The sequence below is a fragment of the Amphibalanus amphitrite genome, unplaced genomic scaffold (genome assembly GCF_019059575.1).
Source record: "Amphibalanus amphitrite isolate SeventyFive unplaced genomic scaffold, NRLGWU_Aamphi_draft 000243F_arrow, whole genome shotgun sequence".
NCBI classification, from domain to species: domain Eukaryota; kingdom Metazoa; phylum Arthropoda; class Thecostraca; order Balanomorpha; family Balanidae; genus Amphibalanus; species Amphibalanus amphitrite.
Window position 1 is genome coordinate 434,381 of NW_024881738.1, and position 24,020 is coordinate 458,400.

The window sequence follows — 24,020 nt, forward strand, 5'->3', positions numbered from 1 at the left end:
GAACTGAGGCGCGCGCGCCGGCGCCCGGAGCTATTTCCTCCCCTCGGACGGGCCCCCGATACAGCTTGCAAACGTCGGCTTGATGAGGCCGCGGGAGTCGGGGGACGCGTCCGCCGGATGTGACGATAATGGGATGGGCCATCGGAGAGCGTCGCTGTCGAGCCCCGACGCCAGCTCAGCACCGTGAGGGGCAGTCACAGGGATGGTCAGACAACGCCGGGAACGATGGTGCTCAACGCAGGAACCTGGAAGAATGGTGAGGGACCCACTGCCCGGCCTCATCGCCCACTTCCTGCCCCTTGTATGGATTTGAAAAAATGCAATTATATGACCACTAGATCTGCAAATTGAAGATTGGTCTTGGAAAATATTTCATTATATAGGTACTTTAAAGAAAAGTATAAAGAACTGAAATTTATCGCTTATTTTAGTCAAAGATTGGAATATCGATATGCCGAAGAAAATGAGAAACTGTAAAATTGTGCTGCATTTTCTGATCAATTCATCTCTTGCTTTCAAAACCTTGCCACTTACCGAGGCGATTGGCTATTTTGGTCCCCTCGAGTTGTAAGTGCCACTTGATTCGACATTTCGCTTCCTCACAGAGTAGCCCGAGGCGTGGTGTTGCCATGGTAACGGTTCATCGATCGTCCCTCGAGTCTGGAACTCCACAGAGAACGACCCCGCCGAGCGGTCGTCTGCGGCGGCCCGGATAAGACGGGGCTCACGCTCTGTCTGCCGCGTCGGGATGGCTGGTTAGTGACCTGATGTAGCGTGAACAGAATCAAAGCAGGCCTCAGAATCAAAGTAGGCCTCCGTAGTTTCGACTCCACTTTCTAGTTTGAGACGGAGTCCAGTCGTGATGTAACCACACGCTCTGCTGATCATTCCGTGGCGATCGGCACGGCTCGAACAGAACTAGTTATCGTTTCGGTGGTTCGGGCGCGAGGTTTTCCCAGAATGGTTTCCTGTGTCGGCTGACTACCTCTATGGAAATGTGCTGACCGGAGAACAAGGGTGCTGCTGTTTGGATGGGGTGTGTGGAAGAAGGGTGAATCAGTCACCAGAGTATAGTTATTTTTGTCTGGTGTAGCTCCTCCCCTCCTACCCACAGGTAGCCAATACCTCCTGTCCCTAATTGGCCGCACTTCCCAGCAAACGTCACAGTCGAGCTCATTAGTGAGTCGTTAATGGCGGATTGTCACCGTCGTGGCCCCTTTGCGGCCGCCACCGCCGCCGCCCCGCACCATTACAGTCAGCACAAGCCGACCCTCTTCCGCCTCCACGAACAAAACAATCCGCACCGCGGCGCGTCTATGATGACAGCATGAGCCAACCGCGCCCGCCGCTAACCGCTCTGCGCACCCTGCTCGTCGCGGTCTTCGACACTTCCGGCGCGGTGTGACACCCGCGGCGTGGCGTCGCCGATGAAGACGTGAGCGGCGCAGTGCGACGGGCGCGCCGCGAGCCGGCGGCGTCTGCGCTTGGCGTCCTTGCGATTGGCCGCTGTGGCGGCCGCCGGCGGGCATCGCGTAATGAATCACGCCATGGGGAAATAATTCATCAGAGAGGGATGTCGGCCCGGGGAGCTGCCGGGCGCGGCGCTCCTCCGCTGTTCTGCCCGCTCCTCCGCCGCTCTGTCCGCTCCCCCGCCGCCTCACGAGGCTCTGTCGAAGGTGACGCTGCGCTCCGAGCTGTGCTGGACCAGCCTTCAGAGCCGCCAGGCCACACGAGACGGTGACAGGACAAAACGGACTGGGAAGAATGACGCATTCAGGGCAGCCGCATAAAGAGAACCAAGGGCCGACTGATTGGTATTCGCTGCTGTGCTTCAGCAGATAAAGAAGTATTCAAATAATATGCAGTCATTCAAACTATGGAAATGCAGCTCAAACGTTTTCGTTCGCCGTGCTCACGCCTGACGAATAATTGTGTGCTTTTATTCGAAAATTGCGTTGTTCGACAAATCATTCTGAACATATTTTATGAGATAACTGAAAGTATTATCCGCTTCCACGTCTTTAAAACGTTTCTGTAATTGGCGAAGAATATTTGGAATTCCTCTGCGATGTAATCTGACATTACCTCATTTCTCCAAATCTCTCATACACTAACAGCTGGATATCGTGGGTCCTTAGATACGCTCAGTGACAGTGTTTTCCATTTAGTGGAAAGTGAACGCACACATGCTAAACAGACCCGCTAAGTGTAGTTTCTCCGTCCAATCTTAGCTCAATGAAGAATTATGCTGGTGACTATTTTGACGTCGTTGTGTTTTACTTTCATCGTTCTGCCTACTTATTTTCCTTCTCGTTTCCCTTCTTTCCCCTCTCCTCTCTCGTCTCTCTCAGTCTCTCTCTCTCTCTCTCTCTCTCTCTCTCTCTCTCTCTCTCTCTCTCTCTCTCTCTCTCTCTCTCTCTCTCTCTCTCTCTCTCTCTCATTCTCTAGCTCACGCACAAAGTCTCCCAAAGTGCGCTCCTGTCACCGCCTATGTCTCCGTCTGGGTCGCATCCATTCCGCTTCCTGAACCACCAAATGACCGCATATTATGCAGATGAGACATTCGACGGCCTCCCGACTGTCCCTGCCTGCCCTAATTCACAGCAGATTTCAATTTACATGAGGTCGGCCCTGGCGGCTGTCCTGAGTCGCTAGGACCTGTCGTCGACACGGTCCCCCGCTGGGTCACTGGGGCATTCCATGTCAACCGGGACAGCCAAAATCGGCCACCTTTGCGATTTTGTTCAAACTTGGTATACTTGTTGGCTATTGGGTGAAACCTCTGAGGGTCAAAGGATTTTGTCATATGCCCTCGGGCTACAGAGATACAAGCCGCTAAACTTCTGCTTTTTTAGCAGAATTGGACGTGTATTGCAATCTTGAAAGATCTATAGCTTCAACATTTTTGAAGCTATTAATTTCAATCAAACGGAAACGTGAACACGAGGAGTTATGCTAGTTAAATTTGGTAATTTTAACATTTTTTGGTGATTTTGAATTTATTTTATTTTGAATTAATTTCTTAAAATCTAATTTGTGAAAAATGGGTACCCTTCGATTTTGCTCAAATTTGGACATTATCTTCCACCACACGTAAGGCATACGTGCTGAGAAAATTAGAGTGGGCCAACGATAACTTTGGATGATATAGCAACAAGTAGTGCAACGTAGCACGGGCGATGGAAGGGGCGGATTTCGCCAACCCCACCTGTTTTTCGCCAATAACTCACGCCATAACTATTATATTAACGTCAAACTTTCAGCATCTGTCCAGAATTGAATTGCAAATCCTCCTGTGCAAGCAATAGGTAAATCGGTCCACAACTTTTCTAGTAATAGCGGTGTTAAGTCAAACATCTTGCCGGAGCGGCGCGGCGGCCGGCGTCGGCCGTTGCCGCCTGAATGGTAGACTGTGCCGGCGCCGGACGGTTCCATCTTTGCACTGCGCTTCTTACCGCTGATTATGATCGATTCGTGTCAAATTTTGTGTGAAGGCTTAAAAATGTACAGGCAAACTAATGGTCATATAAATACGAAAACCAACTGGTAAAAATTGAATTATTAGGGTGCAAACACAATCTGTGACTGAAACGTTTCCCGCGTCGGCCGATCCCCGCGCCTTTGCCGGCGACATCTTACTCTTAGCAGGCCACTAACTGCCAAATTTATGGTTAGATTATCTAAAGATTCTCATAACACTACAAATGTCGTAAAAAGGAAGAAATAGGAAAATCGGCCAGTAACTCATAGAGCTATGGGCGTATAAACGCAAAATAGTCACCATAGCAAATTTCATCACGATTAACCTCATTTGATCTTGAAGATATTGATCTAGGGCCATGAAATTGGCACACGATAAAGTTCCCCACCGCCCCACCTACAATTCAAATTCCGTTTTTTATACCTTTTTTGGCTAAACCGGGCCTTTCTCCCCTAGCGCTGGGAGAGTCAGGCGTATTTCCTTTTTGCAACCAAAGAGAGGCGCTGCCCGGAGAATGCCCAATTGCATCATTAAAAAAACTGGCTTACATCTCCGCGATGACCAGCTATCTCCGTGGCTTAGTAGTTAGTGTGCCGAGTGTACCCACCTCGTAATCTAAAGGTGGCTGGCTCGTGGCCGGTTAGCCTCAAGTGTTTAAACACGCATTCGTTTTTTATGTAGCATCTGGCCAGCCGGCAAATGTCGTGAGGGCTAATGTTCGTATCTAAGTAGCATTTGGCCAGTCGGCAACTGCCGTGAGGGCTGTACATATTTACGCATGTTAGATTAGGTCAGGTCACGTCAGGTCAGGCTAGGTTTGCTTTGGTTTGGGGCAGAAAGAAGCATCTCCGGGTAGCGCCTCTCCTTGGTTGCTAAACCGAAACTCGCGAGTGCCAGACATTCCGAAGTCCAAAAGGCAGTTACGTAGACGTCGGCCCATTCTGGATTTTTTATATGATGTAGCTAATGTATGGGAGGATGAAATATGTAAAAATCAGCAAAATCGAAGGGTACCAATTTTTAAGAAAATCAAAATTTATTTTTTGAATTTTAATTTAGTTCATTAATTAGCTAATTATGTCAATATTGTTATCCTCAAATTAAAGCCTGATCTATTCCCTCCATTTCACACTTTGTCTCATGGTGATATGTCTAAAACTTCAATGGTTATGACGCTTTAAAGATGATAATGTGCCTTGCCTAGGTCAATGTTTGATGACGTGTATCTCGGAAACGTGACGTCATATCTTGACAAAAACATGTCTCCTTTCTTTTCACATATAGATGAGTAGTTTCACAAAGTTTCGCAAAAATCGGAGGAGGTGAGGTTCAAAATGGCCATTTTTTGTCTCACTTGACGTGGAATGCCCCCACTGTACGCTGCTCCGTCCCCTCTGACATGCCGCGAACTCACGGGGCCACGACCGCGCCACTCCGCTGCTCCTCATGAATATCAGCGTCTCCTAATACAGATATTCTCGCTTTCCGGCTGCCGCATTAATTAGTTTATCTGCGACTGTCAAAATGAATTTAGCGGCTATCTTTCCGGGTCTGTGCTCCGTACATACAGCAGAATACGGACGACGGGGATCTAACGAGGCGTCAGTCTCTCAGTGGGAGGACCGCTGCTTTCCCATGTGATTCCCGGTACGATACTGGTAAATCCGCTATGTCCCCAGCTGAACTGTCTCACGGGGTTCCAACCAGACCGGCTCGTCTCTGCGCCCCAACTCAGTAGCGATACCGGCTGCAGGCACCGCGGCGGCGGTGGCGGCGGCGGTGTCGGCGTCCTTTCAAGGTGTTTTCGCCAGTTTCCGGCCGTGTGAATCAGTTTGTCACCGGCCGGAGCGGTGGCCAGCCCTTTGAGGTCGCCAGGTGAAGTGTGATGAGCGGTATTTCACACAGAGAAGGGAGGATTGGCTGCACAGAGGAGCGCAGCGTGGGACTAACAAGATCCGCTGGGTAGCACACTTGCTTATGACGGTGTCACATATAGCGCAAAAACATCGTGACATCAGATGAGACCTGACCCTGATTGATCTGGATGGTGATTGCATATAATCGATAGATACTTCTAGACGAATAAGACCTGCCGAATAGCCAACTATTCCCTCCCCCGCGCATGGGTGGCTGCTGGAAAACGCACAATGTATTCGTGGAGTAGGTCTCAGCTGTGACCTGCGCCGTTTAGTGGCCACCTACCGACCTGAGTAGGCTGTAAAGGCGTGAGGAGGTCGCCAGTGAGGCAAACCGCAGAGACCACCTCACCGAAACTCGCTGGGTGGCTCGGCCAGACTGGCGCGGGGGTCAGGCCATAGGCCGCGGTAACATGGGCGCGATATATTTCACCAATATGATAGCCATTAGCTAAATAAGTGGCTTTCATTTCAGTTAACTTATGGGTAGAAACTAGGACCCGTCATTTGCACGTAGCACAGGTAAACTTAAAGGAAATAATGTAACTGATGCAGCTTACAGAACGTGATTTACGTGTCCGTGTCCAGCTAACTAACCGCAGAGACGGTCCCGCTCAACCTGGTCATGAGTCCGAGGAGGCAGTTTAACGTGCTGATCTGTCCTGGTTTGCAGTATTATCATCAGTGATAAGAGCCCTAATTGGCGGCCATGTCGCAATAATAACGACCTGAAGATGGCTGTAAAGCGGTACACGACATGACCTCGTTCTCATTAAATCTCATGTTGCACAATGTATTGCAGCGTTCATTTCTATAAGGTGGTGCGAACATTTAGGTGGGAGTATCTCTGGGTGGGGGCGGGAAGAAAAGGCACTTGAATCTGCACTTGTAGGGGAGAACGAGGTGAGTTGTATCACTTTTTACTTCAGGTCATATATCTCCCTAGATTTAACGAATAAAGTTACCGTTGATATACCAAAGGAAAGCTACAACCTTTCTCTACATGCATTCTACCGCACGTCATGCTACGGTTTCTTATTTTGGCTACACCTCGCTTTAAATTGGACCACTACAACTGGTACCATTTGCCCCACTAGTGAGGTAAGTTGTACTGCCTGGTGAGTTAAGATGTATCAATGTTTTATGATAGAAAATGCGACTTACTTACACTTCTACGCAGTCCGAAGAATGATACAAGTAGGTATCCTGATTAAAAAGCCCAGCTCCAGCCAGCAGATCAGCTCAGCCATTTCCTGATGTCGCTTTAGTGTACGCACGACCCATAAGAAAATCATATCATTTCTGCAATATAAACACATGTCGAAATCTGTTTGTCCGTCGTCCGTGTTTATATAATAAATATTAAAGGCGTCCCTTGCCATGAGACCGTGTATTTCGCATCATTCTCTCGATGACAAACCATTTTGTGAAAGGAACAAGGCAGAGTAGTCTGCTAACATTAAGCCAACACTGCGAACTCTGAACATTAAGCCAACACTGCGAACTCTGCAGTCAACTCATGTGTCAAACTAGTACGCGAAATCCGAGTCGTCAGAATCACAGTTCTGGCACACAAAGAGACCGGCACCATCGGAATTGATGCAAGCTTCATGTGCCCAGCGTTCACATGCCGAACACCGTATCCACTGTTCTCCTGGTCTGCTATTGGAATACGGCTCAACGCACACGAGGCAGAACGTCTCCTCTGCATCGGAATCATACGCCTCGCACCTCGACGCTGACTTATTCACTCGCTTCTTAGTCTTCTTTCCTTGGGCTTTTACCGTCCTCTTCTTGGCTCCTGATTCCTTCGAATTTGCCTTCCCGGTCTTGGGCTTCTTCTTTGCTTGTTCTTCTTCGAGCATTCGCTTTACTGGCGAGTCCGTCAACACCATCGAACTCCTCTTCTTTCTCCCTCGCTGCGATTTCCTCGCAGGAAGATGACCACTAAGGATGGGTCGAACTGCCTTCGGAGAAAACGTTTCGTCTGCACTACTGGCAGTCAAGTGGTGCGAAGCGTCCTCACAGTCAGTCACTTCCAGGAGAGCGCTGCTCGGGTCCGGCGCGCACTGAGGAGCGCTGCTCGGGCCCGGCGCGCACTGAGGAGCGCTGCTCGGGCCGGGCGCGCACTGAGGAGCGCTGCTCGGGCCCGGCGCGCACTGAGGAGCGCTGCTCGGGTCCGGCGCGCGCTGAGGAGCGCTGCTCGGGCCCGGCGCGCACTGAGGAGCGCTGCTCGGGCCAGGCGCGCACTGAGGAGCGCTGCTCGGGCCAGGCGCGCACTGAGGAGCGCTGCTCGGGTCCGGCGCGCGCTGAGGAGCGCTGCTCCGGCCGGGCGCGCACTGAGGAGCGCTGCTCGGGTCCGGCGCGCGCTGAGGAGCGCTGCTCGGGCCCGGCGCGCACTGAGGAGCGCTGCTCGGGTCCGGCGCGCGCTGAGGAGCGCTGCTCCGGCCGGGCGCGCACTGAGGAGCGCTGCTCGGGTCCGGCGCGCGCTGAGGAGCGCTGCTCGGGCCCGGCGCGCACTGAGGAGCGCTGCTCGGGCCAGGCGCGCACTGAGGAGCGCTGCTCGGGTCCGGCGCGCGCTGAGGAGCGCTGCTCGGGCCCGGCGCGCACTGAGGAGCGCTGCTCGGGCCAGGCGCGCACTGAGGAGCGCTGCTCGGGCCAGGCGCGCACTGAGGAGCGCTGCTCGGGTCCGGCGCGCGCTGAGGAGCGCTGCTCGGGCCAGGCGCGCACTGAGGAGCGCTGCTCGGGCCGGGCGCGCACTGAGGAGCGCTGCTCGGGTCCGGCGAGCGCTGAGGAGCGCTGCTCGGGTCCGACACGTGCTGAGGAGTGCCAGTTGCTCTTGCACCGTCCTCTCCAGCGTCTCTTGGACGATCTGTTACTTGTGACGGGCAGAAGTCTGCTTCACAGAAGACTTCAGGGTTAAGCGGAACTATGCCCGACACGCGGAACCCGCTCGTGATGTTGGCCTGTGTGCTGGCACTTGCCCAGGCGTCGCGGAGTACGCCGGGGATGTCGTGGATAGTCATTGTGCGCCCTCTGTTGTTGCGAAGCCAGTTCGCCTGTGCGCATCCAAGGTATCGTTTCAGTGGACCGTACACTGATCTGTCGAGAGGCTGCAGTTTGTGCGAGCAGTGGGGCGGGAATGACAGCAAGACCACGCCGTTTTCCTTAGCGTAGGTCACAGCCTCTACGCCAAGGTGACTTTCATGGTTGTCGAGAAGAAGAAGCACTCTTTTGAGCATCGCGTGTGCTTCACGAAGTGGACGAGGAAGATTTTGAAGTTTTCCTTCGTCATCCAGCCAGATGGGTACGCGGAGCCGATGCATCCTGGAGGACCGTCTCTCACGAAGTGAGGCTGGTATCGTACCCGCGGAAATATTAGCATGGGCGGTACTGTATTTCCGCAGGCACTCACCGCTGCACAAACGGTCACCAGCTCACCGCGCTCCGCAGAGGTCAGAGACCCCACCTGCCTCGAACCTCTAGCGGTGACAACCTGTGGTGGCTTTTGCACCGTGGTGACTCCCGTTTCGTCCACATTCCAAATGTCCTCTTTGCTGAACTGGTAGCGGTCCACAACTTCCGTGAGCTTTGCAAAAAACTCGTTTACGTTGTGCCTGTTGAAGCCGCTTGCTCTTCCCATGCTAGTAGCTTCAGGGGTTCTCACGGCCAGGTTTCGGCGCTTACGAAATGACCGAAACCACTCCACACCCGCCATCTTGTTGTCCTCCCATGATTGAGGCACAGTGATCCCATATTTTTTGGCACAGTCATAGGCCAGGACGCGCACATCCTTTGGTGTCAGTCCGAAAAATATTTCGGCAGCCTCCTTCAGATACCCTTCAAGGATGGATTCTTGCTCATCTGTGAACACCCTTGTTCCGCAGTTCTGGTACCCCATGCGCTGTCCTAAACGTCCCTCTTTTTTCATGCGGACGAAACGGTTCAGGGTCTGATAGTTAACGCCAAAATTTTTCGCGACACCTCTAATTGACAGCCCTTTTTGAACGACTAGGGTTGCCGCCCTCTCCAAAACATCTTCCGGGCTGTTCTGCCGTCTATCTGTCTTTCGGACGTAGCTCCGACCCATGGCATTCGTGAGCTGGAAAAAGCGTTCAGGAATTAGGATTACAGGATGAAGCAAGTGACGGTCACGTGAATAATATGAATGATAGGCAAGTACGTAGGTTAAAATATATTCCTGCCCGGGGCCGGGATGATTCAATAAATGTCACCGAGGTTTTTTAGCGAAAACTCCGAGGGCCGTTAGGCCCGAGGTGCTTTTCGCTAAAAAAGCGAGGTGACATTTATTGAATTCCCGGCCTTAGGGCTGGAAGGTGTTTCCCATACCTGCCAAAAAGCTCACAACTATAATTGATAGTGACGTCAGCAGCCGTGTGGTTCAACGCGTTTAACCACACCCCTTGAACCACACGGCTGGCAATATTAAAGCACTGCATTAAACTTTGAAAAGTGTGGTACAGTGCACGTGCCATTAAAATGCCTGGATGTCTCGATTTAATCATGCAATGTAGCAGGTATGGGAAAGGAAGCATCCACCTTCATGGCAGGACATATAATTTAATTAGGTAGGTATAGGCAGCGTCTAAGACTTAACTATCTATAAAAACTTATCGATATATCTATCGCAATTTGCAACCTTGTTTTAAGTCCATTTTCGACCCGTCTAATGTAAGTATAAACCGGAAATGGAAAATGTTTTAACCTGAGATAAGTTGTATCACTAGTGGGATAAGTTGTATCACTGATACAACTATTCCCACCACTCCCTGATACAACATGTCCATGCGGGCCATTTCAAGAAAAGGTCTGCGAAACGCTATCCGCCATGTTTCATTGCTCGAAACGAATTATGTTGTGATTAAGAGCAATGTTGACACTCACGCATAATGGTAAAACAATAGAAAGCTTTCAACATATTCAAGTCAAAAACATATATTTCCTAAAGAACGCATTTCTTACAACGGACCCATCAAAACACATTATTGGGACTCACCTGAAAACACGTCCGCTCCTGTTCACGTCAAAACACGGAAAGGTGGCGCGCGGCGTGGCGTCTCAAATAGTCGCGACAAGCCTGCCATCTGACGGATAGTTTTCGCAAAAATCGCTCTGATACTACCTGTCCATGATACAACTCACCCCGCTCTCCCCTATGCTGAGTTCAAGCGCCTTAGAAAATTATTTACCAACAGCTAAGGTGTCCACTGTCCATGCTCATGAAACGTTCGCCTTGGCAGGCATTGCTTTCTTCAAAGTATGATACACACATACTTTGCAATGCAGTTTCCCTGCCCTACGGCGCAGTATGTGTTCTCTAAAGATACACTTGCAGTCTGCGTTGTAGTCTCCTGTCCTGCGGCACAGTATGCCCGATTCCGTGCAGGCGGCCGCTGCAGCCGGTGTTATCTTTCTGTCGGCGTTGAGCTCACCGGCCGCTAACGAGCAGCCGGTGCGCCGGCGGGCTCCCAGGGCCGAATCATTCGATCAGCATTACCGGGGCCTGATTTTTACTGCGCGTCCGAGAGAGCGTGGGCACCCGCCGGCAGTTGCCAACGGCCGCGCGCCCAATGGAGTTGTAAAGGTCACTCAGGGTCGCGGAACACCCAGGCAGCGCGCCGCCGCCGACGCCTGTTTGCGCATGCGTGCTGGGCGAGAATTAATCTGTCAGCCTTTTGACGAGGTGTATGTGAATTGCAGAAGTAAGGGTGGAACTTGCGGTGTAATAATGGAACAGTCACAGCTGGAAACGACCATTTGCTGCCGCTTGACGCCTTAGATTCAATAAATAACCCCAAATGGCAATCATCGCGTTAATGAAGTCGAATCAAAAGCTGACGCTGATTAACACGTGTAATTTGGCGGACATGTCGGCGGGCCTGCGGAGCGCAGTGGAAGGAGTCGGCCGGCCGGCCGGGCCAGGAGCCTGGTGAGAACAGTAGTCGGCCGCGCCGGCACAATCTAATTATGCCTCGCCGCTTTCCGAAGCTCCCTAATTATAGAACATGTGATACGGAGTCGGGGCAGCACCGGTCATTACGGTCGGCCGTTTTTGTGTCCCAGTAATGTCAGAAAGGGGCGACAAAAAGAGTGCCTTTGGATTTAGCTCGGCAAAATGCACGCGCGCTGGCATCCCGGGGCTTGGCCCGCTGGGAAAGGGGATGGGTAGCGGAGGAGGAGAAGGAGCTACAGAGGCGAGCGTCGGCCGTTGTCGGTGGAATGGCAATTATCGGTAGTGATTGGTGGATTCGGAGCCATTTGTGGTCTATGCGGTTTCGCCAAGCGTCTATCAATTCCGTATCAGCTACAATTATGCCATTTGAGGGTGTTTTTGTGTGCCCAAAGTTCATTCTCAGGTTCGCGATGAACGTGAACTTTGTGCGAAGCCTATAGGTGCGTCTATTTACAGTGACTTTCGGTTATCATCATCGCTTTGACAGCCAAATGGTTATTCAAACCGAGAAGCAAATGGGCTAATTGGCATACCCTTTGATTCGATTTATTATCACAAGCAAAACATACGGTGAAAAACTGTTTATCAGCAAAAACTACCAGCTACTAATTGCAGCTAACGGCCAGGCACAGACGGCCGAGACCACTAGTCATCCATCAGTGGATCTGCTCGCCGGCTGCAGGCGCTGCCGGCCGATTACGGCCGCTGAGCAGTCGTTAGAGGCCGCTGTTCAGCACCGCTGCGGTCAGAAGACACGGCGTTCCGCGAACTTTGCGCGAGAGTCCCACTGAAGATCTCCGGGTCGGGGATGCTGCACGGCGTGTCCTGACGGGCCGCGCGGGGCGCCGCCGCCGCTGCCGCCGCCGCCCGCCGTCCGCCGCTGCTCAGGCTGTCAATAAATCACTATCGCCGGGCCCCGCTCGGAATTTAGATAGCCGGTGCACGTCCGACCGACGCTGGTGCGCCTCAGCGAGACTGCCAGCGTGGCCGACCGGCCATGAGACGCCGCCGAGCAAAAACATACCGCGGATGCAGCAGCTTCGTGTGAATATTCGTCACGAGATTGGGATTGAATTATCAGTTTCCAGGCGCGAAGGTGATCAAATAAAGCGTGCGGGCTTTGTCAGCTCTGAGGCGCGCAGAGTCGTTCGTCTTTATTTCCCCGCTGCGGCCTTCAGATCTGACAAATGCCAATGCCCGATGCGGGCCATAAGTTATGCGATAGTTGATCTCGCCATTGTCAGATGATAACCTGGATAGCGACTGCACACACGCGGTTTGAAGGTCAGAGTGGCCTGGAGGGCGGCCAGACGCACGTTAACCTCTGTGGAGCTGTCTGTGAACAGCAGGGTGGTCCAGGAAGTGCGGCATATTTCACAGCATCCGTGGGCGGCGGGGCTTTGTGATCCGAGAACCGGCACTTTTGTGCTTCTTAAACAGTTATCTCGTTCAACTTCGACCAGAAATGTGAAGAGATAGAGAAGAAGTAGCGCAATCCTATGCCATTTAAAACACTCTCTTGTCAAATGGCATTTCTACAATGCTGGGCACCCCTCCTTATGTCTCTCTCATGAGGTGTCGGATGATCGGGCTTTCCAATGGTATCCCTTTCTAGGGATAGGGATGCCATTTTACAGGGCTGCCATTTCCACACCCGTACCCTTGCCACCTAACAAGCCATTGACTTCCCCTCTCTCTCCCCTCCAACCTCTTCCCACCTCCCAGTCCTCCCTTGTTTACTCTGAATCGTGTGTGAACGCCCTCGCTGGCGATCTGCACCTGCCAAGGTGTCGCCTCCGAAGATCCCTATCAGCGATTACCGATAGTTCTGACTGGGTGTTGTCCTGCCATGTGCCGCCCCGTCCAAACCTTCTCGTCCCGACCCGTGGCGTTACCGCCTAGTCCCACCCCGTCTCGACTCGGCTTACTGCCAATATCGTGTAAGAAAGTGGCTCACTGCCACAAAGTGTAAGACACCCGCTGAGTTACAGTGGAAAACAAAGCAGTTTGAAATACTGGAACGCTGACATACGATGATGACGTCCGGGACGCATTGCGTAAGTGGACGTCTCGACACGTCTCGTCTATGTAGACAGGATTTAGTCTATAAGCTTAGCTAATCCATCTCCTAGGCATATCTCGCTCATAAATATGGACAGCCTTAAATATTTGTTAATTTGACTTAGAACCTGAAATTATATAACATAATGCATAATTGTATACCTAACTACCTATTTCCAGTATATGGTATGAGTTATTTTTTTTTTCAGCTGCTGACGAATACAAGCATTCCACGTATATAGCCCTTATTTCTGTCAAGAGAAACTGTCCAGTTTGGGCATTCCAAGACGTCTAATCTGGCCCACCTGTCCATCCCTTTCCGCGATGGTGGGCGGCGGCCGGGGAAGCAATTAATTCCGCTGAGATGTTCAGATTGGAAGGAAAACAAAACGCTTCGAGCCTACATTAGCTGTTGTTCATGGCTGGCCCACCAGAAAGGCCATCCCAATTAACATGCCAAGGGCTTATCTGACATTCCAGATAAGCTTAAGAAACGACGAGTTAACCTGAACGTTTCCTCATTCGAGGGGAAAACGCTTTCAAGACCTTGAACTCTGTCATCGTAAATCAATCGTGGATTTTCATTTAAATTCTGTTTTGCACGACGGATTGGCATGACTACATCTATCCTGTTGCGTTCTGGTGACAATTGAAAGCCTCTGTTTGACAGTTGTGACACTCGGGTGGTAGCCACCGCCGCCGCGCTGGCCGGGACCCGTCTGTCGGGTGCTGGTCGGCCCGGGTCTGTCTCTGGTCCGGTCTCGTCTCGGCGGCATCACAGACAGGCCGGCATTCCTGTCCGCTCAGCAGTCAGTCACGCGAGCGATCTGCCTCACACTGCGAGATACAGAGAGACACGGCGAGACACGGGGAGACACCACGAGACACATCGCAACACCACGCGACAACCCGAGACACCGAAACAACACGAGCCACTTTGAGACACATCACAACATCGCGCAACATGTGAAACATCGTGAGGCACAACGACAAATCGCTACATCGCAACACCGCACAACACATCGCAACACAGCGTCAAACACTGTGTGACACGGGACCCGTCCGCCCACTCCCGCCAACCTCACGGTCTCCGATCACTGATCAGCGCGGGACGATCCGCCCCTGCCGACAGAGCGCTGCTCCGTGTTTGACACGGTGTCGAGCGGAGGGTGGCCGATCGGGAGAGGTGGCCGAGGGGCATGTAGCTGTGAGCGTCCCTGAATTACAAAAAAAATCACAATACAAGTTTAAAAACGTATGGGTTACATAATCTAATAATTTACAATCTACAAGAATTTCAAATAATATTATTGAAAAGTATCACATTTTGTGTTGCGGTCCCAAAATACTTGCCCTCTGTTTACCTCCCCTGAACGTCCACCGAGCGGAGGTCCAGAGAGCCGGCCGGTCAGTCAGGTATCGCTGGTGTGGGCGGGGCGAGACGTGAGGAGAGCCGGCCTTAGATCGCCCTCTTCGGCTGTTTACGGGATGGCCGAGGTATGACCAGCCGGCCGGACGCTCCCACCCCTGCCCCCGCCCCAGTCACGAGCAGCCCAGCCCAGGTGGTGGCTGACCTGTGGAGTGTGGATGATACACTGGGCAGCTGGGAAAGAAACATGTGATTGTAGCGGTGTGCCATGGAAGTGTAGTCTTCGAAAGAGCCACCTTTTTCCGCCAGTCTCCACGAACAGGAAGACGTACTATCGTGTCATCACCTTCGGTTTCAGCGTCATCAGTATCAAAATATCCATTCATTAGAAATTATTGTCAATAGTCCATGTACCACAATCCTAAAAACAGCAACAATTAGCTCTACTCAGCAGTTCCACATTCCACTTTCCTCCCCCGACATAACAGCTTTGCTCACCTCACGTTACCCTTACCCCACACACTTCCTTTTCACCCTGACAGCATGGCTCCACCCGTGCGTCGGCACATGGCCGGCTCCTGCGACAAAAAGTCGACAAGTCCGACCGGCGCGACGCCGATAACCCTTTAATGACCGCACGAGACCAGTTGTTACCCGGGAACACACTCCCCGATGGCCGGTTCCTCCGAGGCTGGCAACGCTAAGGTCGGACCTCCAGTTGTTGGTTGCGATGACTCGATGGTTGGCTATGACTGTGACTTTATGATATCGTGAGTCTACGGCTGTAGTTTACTAAAGCCCGATAGGCGGTAACCCGATGGCCGCTGCCTTCAGAGGATGGTGAACGATGACTGGCTGTTTGCGCCTACTGACTGTTTATTTGGCTAGTTGGTCGATTGAATGGTTAACTAAACAAACCCACCAATGCGCTGTTGACCTGTTCCGTGACGGAAGAAACAAAGCGACCGACAAAACACGGTAACCGGAGTGCCTACAGAAGGCGCTGTCAGAATGCCGCCCCGCTCCCACCCGCCCCCAACTGAATTCATGACTTTATTGGTGGCAACACCGCCGAATCCGAACAAAAAACCCGGCGCCCTGACTAACGCAGTTAGTGACTGTATACGAGAGGAAATGGCCATCAAAGGAGTGGTCGTTAGGACAGCGGGTCGGGCCGTGTCGGGTTGTTTGATCGTGCGAACAGTCATCTGTAGTCTATTGTTCTGTCGGGCGCAGAAGGCGGCATCTGTCGCCGGCACTGTCAGTGTGGAGGCCGGGTGGGCCCGCCTGGGTCTATACCCACATGGCAGCTCAAAACCGCAGCCTAGGCAACCTTGCCAACATGAAGGCTCTTTGGCCAGGCGGCTATTAAGTAATCAGTTTTGTAACTTGTAATTACCGAGATATTATGAACAATTTGTCGCTGAATTATACCAAACGTAACTGTGATGAAGCTCAGGTTACACGTTCCGTCTTTGTGCCATAACACTGGGAGCATTGTTTTCGGTGAGCTGTTTGCTCATAATTGAACAGACGGTACTCACGCTCGCTCACATCCGTCTCCATTTTGTTGGTATTGTTTTAAATGGGGCTAAATTGGGGCACTATCCCAGACAGCTCCTGCAATTTCCAGCAATTTCGTCCGCCATTCCAGTTACACTTTTACCCACACCACGCAGTACTTCAAAATCCTGCATCGAGTTACTAATTTTCGCTCTTTATGTTGATAGATCAGCTACGTGGATGCTTGATCTCCAAAAATAAACATAATTTAATAAATGATAAAGTATTTCACAGCAGCATTTTGTAAGCATCCTATTTGGTTTCTATTCGACTACCTAAACTAAATATGCCACCATATCCGTGCCAGGCAGTGACATCATAAGACATAAAACAACGGTCTGTGATCACCAGTTTAACACTGCTTCTCTTTATGTCCTCAGAGTGCGTCGAGCTACCCCAGTGACGTCACCGGACCGCTCCAGTGACGTCATGAGCTCGTTCTACGAGGTGTCGGTGCCGGCGGGCGGCGGCGCTCCGTACGTCTGGTCGGAACCGACCAACAGCTCATGTCCCGGCGGCGAGTGCGCGCTGCTGGAGGAGCTCGGTCCACCTCCGGACATGATCCTGACGCTGCCACCGCCACCGCTTCCCTCCTTCCTGGCCGAGTCTGCGACGCAGCTGATGAACCACAGCTGTGGGCTGTGTCGCTGGGCGTCCGGAGGAGCGGTGGACTACGTGGAGATGCCGCGGCAAGGTCAGTGGACAGTGTGGACGGACTGGGGGGGGGGGGAAAGGTGGTAGAGGTAAATTTACGGAACGGATTATCTGAAAATAGTTTCGGAAGGTGATATATCGATTCTATAACTCATTCAACACAACTGAGTTGGTTTCAGTTAGTAATTTCGAAGATTTTTTTTCGGCACAGTCAATTTAGTGAAGGTTCACACACCGTTCAATGCCGTTATACCCAGGATTTACAATCTGAGATGTGATGGGAGTGGATATTTCACTTTCACTCTGTCGCAAGTAATACTTTGAGAGATGATTTTTGTTCTCTGGCCTATCTTAACCGTTAATTAACCCTATTAGTGGCAGGGGGGGTTGTTTTTATCCACCCCTCAGGTTTTTCGGGAATATCTCCGAAACCGCTGAAGCTACGATGCTGAAATTTTCTGACTTTTCCTAAAACTAAATTGGGCACATTCCCTGAAAATTTCAAGTTCATAACTTTACCAGGGGCGGCTCCAGAGCACTGGGAATTGGGGGGTCCTATTCGTGAAGCGAGTCATTTGGGCGAAGATCACGATGCTGCACCAGTTTTACGAACAGTGAATAAAAGGTATCATGTGATAACATATACAGTTATTGTGCATCCTCTTTTGACACGTTTTTGCTATAATAGGCGGATCCAGGCGTCCAAAAAGGGGGGTTATGTTTTACCTCCCAACATAGGTGCCCTGACACCGCCTATGCATTACCAATACAATTTTAGTCGTTCTCTCATAAGAAAATTATAACATAACAAGACCATTACCACCCTTTTTAGAAACAGTACCAACAAAAACCTTATTTACTATACTTTTTGTGTACCCCCAATCTCAATGATCTGTATCCGCCTATGATTTTTGAAAATGCATATTTTTAGGATCCCTGTGAATTCCTGGTTCATGCTCTATCGATCGGCAAAAGTTGCGTTAAGATTGGTTCAGAAACCTGGCCGTGATAAACAGTCTAAAATGTATCTGCAATTTGCCCGTTTTTACCCCCCTCTACCCCCCTATTGACATTTTTTAATTTTAATTTTTTTAGAAATGTAGATCACGTTGAGCGAAATCGAATGCCGTTTGAATTTTGAAAATCGGCCCGTTAGATCTCGAGATATCAAGGGGGGGTCGTAAACAGCCCCCCTGCCACTAATAGGGGGTAGCCAGGAGCCTGCCACTAATAGGGTTAATTGGCAATCAGGTACGCCAAAGACATTTCATTACAAGTCTCTCACTTCAAGATGGACCGCCCTTAATTGCATTATGATGTTCTAATGACAGCTAAACCGGTTGAGCACCGGTTGGGTGTGTCCGTTGGTTCGATTCGGTGTGACACAGCCCAAGTTGTACGAACACGGTCAGATAATGCATTTCAATATTTCTTGCGTGACCAAGTATGTGAAACATTCCCTTTACTCTAGTAAAACATCGGCTTTTTATTTTATGAATGTGATTCACAAGTTTCTACAGCACGAGCTAACAATCACACCTATAGTCACATACGCGTTGATTAACTTCTCTTGCTCTCGTCTAAACCCAAATACATCCGAATGGACTTACTTTAGCTCACGCACATTTAAGAATGACCAATGTTCGAAGTTTCTGCTGGTCCTTTTGCCTTCCATAGCAGCACGTATCAGCCGATTCTGCGGCGACATTCTCTCCCTTTTGCTCGTCGTGCACGTTGCTATATCTTTCCGACACCCACCGTGCCTCGCTCCGGCCATGCTCGGGGTCATGACCCGGAGTAGATTCGATCGACCATCATCTCAGCATGGCTTAGCCGCCAGTCTGCACACCTGTATGTACACCAACCATCATGTCTCAGCTGGAGTCGAAGGCCAAAGAGGATTTACGGGCGGTACAAGGTGCTTCACCACACTCTTCTGACAGGAAGCTAATGCGCATTTTTGGAGACACGCTTAAGCTCTGACGCCTTCAAGGAGAAAATGTGATCCTCTGTTCACTACGTTTTTGCTGTAGGAGACTCGTTAATTATGAAAGGTTGTATTTCAACAAATGCACACAAACCTTGGAGGATTAGTTATTACAGCATTTCGGGTGCTTAGAGATGGCAGTTGCAAGCAAAAACAGCCTTGTTCTGCGTCTTACTGTCACCACAAACCAATGACAGCCATCAGCTGTACCCACAGCGGCTCGGTCTAACGTCGTAATTAACGGTTATCATAAGGCACAAGAGGGCATAAGACCTAACCAAAAAGAAACATACAAAATTTTCACTTACATCATGATACACAGCAGTGCGTAGGTATTGTAAGGTCGGTTTCGTGCATAATACTTGGTTTAGGCATCGGACATTTTAAGACGCTCCTCACAAGAGTAGACTTCATTTCATTTGATGAGAAATGGATAAAGCTGCCTTTAGCTACAGGTGACCTGTGCATTTCAAGAAGCCGTCGAGCTGACCAGTACACTGTTCCTCCTACCTCGTCCAGCGAACCAGTACTCTTTACCAGTCCAGCGGACCAGAACAGAACCAGTGAACGCCCGGGCGGCCCTCTCCGTCTGACCCTGCCTGCATGGTCGGATGGGCCGCTTCGCTACACTGCCTCACTAATGGCCCGTAAATGGCGCTGAGCTGGCGGTCAGCGGTCAGATGTCCGGTCCTCTGACGATCTTACCCACGGTATTCTGACGGTCAGTCAGCTACCCGTGGCTATTTGACAGTTTCACCCACGGTTCTCTGATGGTCAGCTATACCCAGGTCCTCTACGTTCGCCATTACTGCTGCCATTAATGCTACCATCTGATCCACCTCTTCTACATCTGCAACTCCCTCCCAATCTTTCGGTCTGCCCACCTTCACCAGACCACATCAAATATGCCATTCTCCCTTATCCACCTCTGTCCACCTAATCAGTCCGTATTTGATCTACCGCCCCGTTCACATTTGACAATTTTCTCCAGTCCACACCCGATCTGCCACCACCCGTCCAACCCTGTCCACATCTAATTTTCCAGTACCAATCCACTGAGTCCATCATCCTCGTCCACTCATCCGTTCATCCACCTAACGCCATCCACCACCCTAGTCTAGCGGTCCAGCCTCAAAAGTCCTACCATCTCCAGTCCACTACCCCAGTCGCCACCACCGACCACTGCGTCTCCTCTCCAGCCGCACGCCGCCGCGCCGATCGTCCAAAGTTGCAGTTGAAGTTGCCGCGCAGTTGCAGCGCCGCTGCGCGGGCCGCACCGGTGATTAATGATAGGTGCTAATCACCAAGGAGGGGGGGGGGAAGGGGAGGGGAGGGGAGGGCAGTGGTGACAGTGCTGGTGGTGACTTTGTTCAAGGTGGTGTAGTGATGGGTTTGTGGCGTCCAATTGCACATTGGTGTGTGCTTTGCACTTGCATCGAGATGTTCACACGAGCCTCAAGGTGTAACAGTTATGAAAAATGTCCCTGGACTAAGGTGTGAAACGACCTTAACAGTGATTAGGCGAACAAATTAAGCGCTCATTGTTGCAATTTTTGCATTGTCTTTGGCGGCAGCCGCCAAACACTCCGTTGCTTGCAGGCCCATGAAACACTAACATTTACATGTCATTCCTATTGTATTCAAGACTAATTGTACACAGCCTGTTATATTGCACGGATATTTTAAGTGATGAGCCGAGTGACCTGACGTATGGCAGTGTTTACCGTCAGCAATGGTGTGCAGAAAGAGGAAACACGAATGATTACACCAAGTTAATGGATATAACGACTGCCCACCGTGGCAAGTGCTGGGGCCTGAACAATGGCATCACGTTCTCTCTCTCTCTCTCTCTCTCTCTCTCTCTCTCTCTCTCTCTCTCTCTCTCTCTCTCTCTCTCTCTCTCTCTCTCTCCCTCTCTCTTTCGCTCTCCCTCCCTCTCCCCCTCTCTCTCTTTCTCTCACCTTCCCCTAATCCACTTCGTTTCCTGATTCCTCATTTCCTCTTCCGCCTTCCCTCCTTCGTTATTTCCTTCTTTTCTTTTTCCCTCTTTCTTTCTCTGCTCATCTCTCTCTTCCCCCTCTATTTTGTCCCTTATCATTTCCCTCACTACCTTCATCTATCTCCTGTCTTCTTATCCATCCCTCATCCCCCTCTTCTTCCGCTCTACATACCCTGCAGCACAACCCACGTGCATTCTTACCTTGACACGCCATCCTCCCCAGCTTCCCATCCTGCCCGCTAGTCGCCAGGTCAAATTAAGACACGGCGTCTCCTGGAGGGAGGACAGCGTGGCCCGGGGCGAACAGCACGAGGTGTGGAGACCGAACGGTGGCATCGCGTGCATAGTGATGGCCCTTCGGAGCCCCGGGGTAGTGTGAGTTCCGAGCGCAGACGGTGACGAGGCATCCGTTCACCAAGCTCTGAATTCTGAGAGGAGCGGAGTTGTGGACTACATAAGGTTGAAAGCTCACTTCAAAGAGACCTAAATGAAATCCACAAGTACGGTGACAACTGTATGATACAATTTAACCCAAGGAAAACTCTCCAACAGCATTTCACAAAACGCAAACAGAAAATCCCACCAAAACTAACATTTGCAGCCATGCCCATCCCAGTTGTCGCTAATCATAAACACCTGGGATTGACAATATCGAACGACCTTAGGTTTCACGAGTACATCAACGACATCATCAGAAAAGTTAACATTGCCCTTAGCCCACTCTATCGTATCGGTTCCTACTTGCCCAGGACCTTATTGCAACAAATATATACGACGCATGTGTTGCCATATTTTGACTACGCGGACATCATTTAACGACGGACTGCTAACAGTACACGATACTTTACGACTTGAAACACTCCAGAACAGAGGGGCCCGACTTGTGACTGCGACATTATTTAGAACTCCGACAGACAATCTTAGACAAGAACTAGGATGGACTTCATTAAAGAAAAGACGTGAAATGCATAAGATAGTATTTTCCAACGACTGACGCTCGACGATACTCCAACATATATCAAACAACTATTGCCCCCTGATCAAAGAAATAACAACCGACTTCTTCGCAACTTAAATAACAGAAGGGAAATATATCCCAAAACCTGTCTACTGAAAAACTCGTTTCTTCCTAGTACAATTAAACTAATAAATGAACTGCCACAGAACTTGAGAGAGACTAGAACTTTATTCTCATTTAAAAAAAACATCTCAAGTCTCACTTACATATAGAAAAACCACCAAAGTATTATATTTATGGTTCGAAAATGGAAAATACACTTCTAACACGTCTACAGGGTGTCTCAAAAGTTCGCTTACACATTTCCCATGTCAATAAAGCATATAAGAACCGGCCAAAAATCTAAGGTTTTGGTGTCCGTGTGTACACTAGACAAATATGCATGCTTTGACAACTGATTCGGAAGGTTGGAAACCAAACCCTTTGCCGTATCTCCAAAAATATTTGCCCATACCGATTTTCGTCACTGCGTCAGCTGCCGGAGGCTGATAAAAGGTTACCAGCTTTCAAGCTCTTGTAGGGGAATCCCCCGCAGTTTCTGCGTCGGATTTAGGTTTGACGAGCTCCCCGGCAACATCCGCTTCTCCCTGAAAGCCGATAGCTTGCATCGACACCATCCGTGAGTATTTTGTAGGTCTTCTCTGGCACTAACTCCTTCATGAATGACTGGCGCCGACCTCCCAAGCACCATTTTCCTTTTCAAAACAACCCCATTCCTGAACAAATGGGAAGTGCCAGGGGCAAATTTTTCGCAGCATATCGTAGCAGAATGTGTCGGCCATCTGTTTCTTAGACACATTTTGAAAAATTTGCAAATCCCGAACGCTCATCATTCCCAATGCCAAGACCTTCGCTGGGTTCCGGAGTGTTTTCCGCAGGAGAGGTTCTGCTTTGTAAACGGCCAAAACCTGTCCATCGTGCAGTTTTGTCCGGATTTTGTGTGTAAAAGAAAGCTATTTGCTCCAGATCTGCCTCTTGAAACTTCGTTAGATAAAACTTTACATTAATTGACACTTTTGGAGGGTCACTTGTCCTCGGCATTGACGATTTTCGCATTATTTTCCCTCAAAATTTAGCGTTATAGATATTATAAACAATTTTAAATGATACTTTGTCTTTATTTTATGATGACCTGCAATTTTTGAAACTGGGTAACCTCTGTCTGTTAGCTTCTAGTCAGTTTTCAATAGTTAGGACTGCATTTTCAGCTGCTTTCCGGAGCACGAGTCTGCTGCGGTACAAGGGTCGTTCAAAGCGCTGTTAGTCTCGCATGGTTTTGTCCTTCAAAAATTTTAGCCACCGTTTTTATTTGATGACCATCATGTTGTACTCATCCTCGCCGACACTTTGCCATGTGTCATTTCCGACCGAACCATTCCCATTACTCGTGAAGCAGAGAGTTTCTCAGCCGACCCGAGTATGCGACCTCCATTTTCATGCCTGATCCATGGTCAGAGGTGAACCCTTTTTGTGTGCTCATGAAGGGTCGAATGCGCTTGAAAACAATGAAGCTGCTTGAGGAAGGTTGTTACCAATGCCCATGCAAAATGAATTATTGACAAAAAAGCATGGCTGGTACCTGTAAGCGAACTTTTGAGACACCCTGTAAGGGTTGGGATGTCAGCGTTTACCAGGAGTGAACATGCAACGGTTTGATGCATTAGACCCTGGCCCTAACTAAACGTTTCAAATTTTAATTTTGTTGGCGACTGCATCTTTATCTCGTGGGTCCCAGACCGATTGCTGCCCCAGCGCTGGATGCCAAGTAGTGGCCAGCAGACTGCCGGCCGAAGTCGGAGCGCCTGCGGCTTTCGTGGCGCTCTCGCGTCACGAGCGGCGCGGCATGGCAGTGGCGGCGCACGAGTGACAAAGCCGGCGCTACCGGCGCGTGATCGGGCGCCCCATAAAAGAGGTGCTGTCGCTCCGCCGGTCGATCTGGGCCATATCTGCTGCTGCTGCCGCTGGTTGTAAATGGGTGTGAGAGAGAGAGAGAGAGAG

The 24,020-nt window shown here is 50.5% G+C and overlaps 1 protein-coding gene across 2 annotated transcripts in view; it reads left to right on the top strand.

The window, feature by feature from the left end:
• LOC122386215 overlaps positions 1-24,020 on the top strand; it is a 36,757-nt gene that overhangs the window by 7,557 nt on the left and 5,180 nt on the right. For both annotated transcript variants that reach the window (XM_043375200.1, XM_043375201.1), the window contains exon 2: positions 16,745-17,058. In XM_043375200.1, coding sequence (XP_043231135.1) covers positions 16,794-17,058 — 265 coding nt within the window. In that variant the 5' untranslated portion in view covers positions 16,745-16,793. The remainder of the gene's footprint in view (positions 1-16,744; positions 17,059-24,020) is intronic.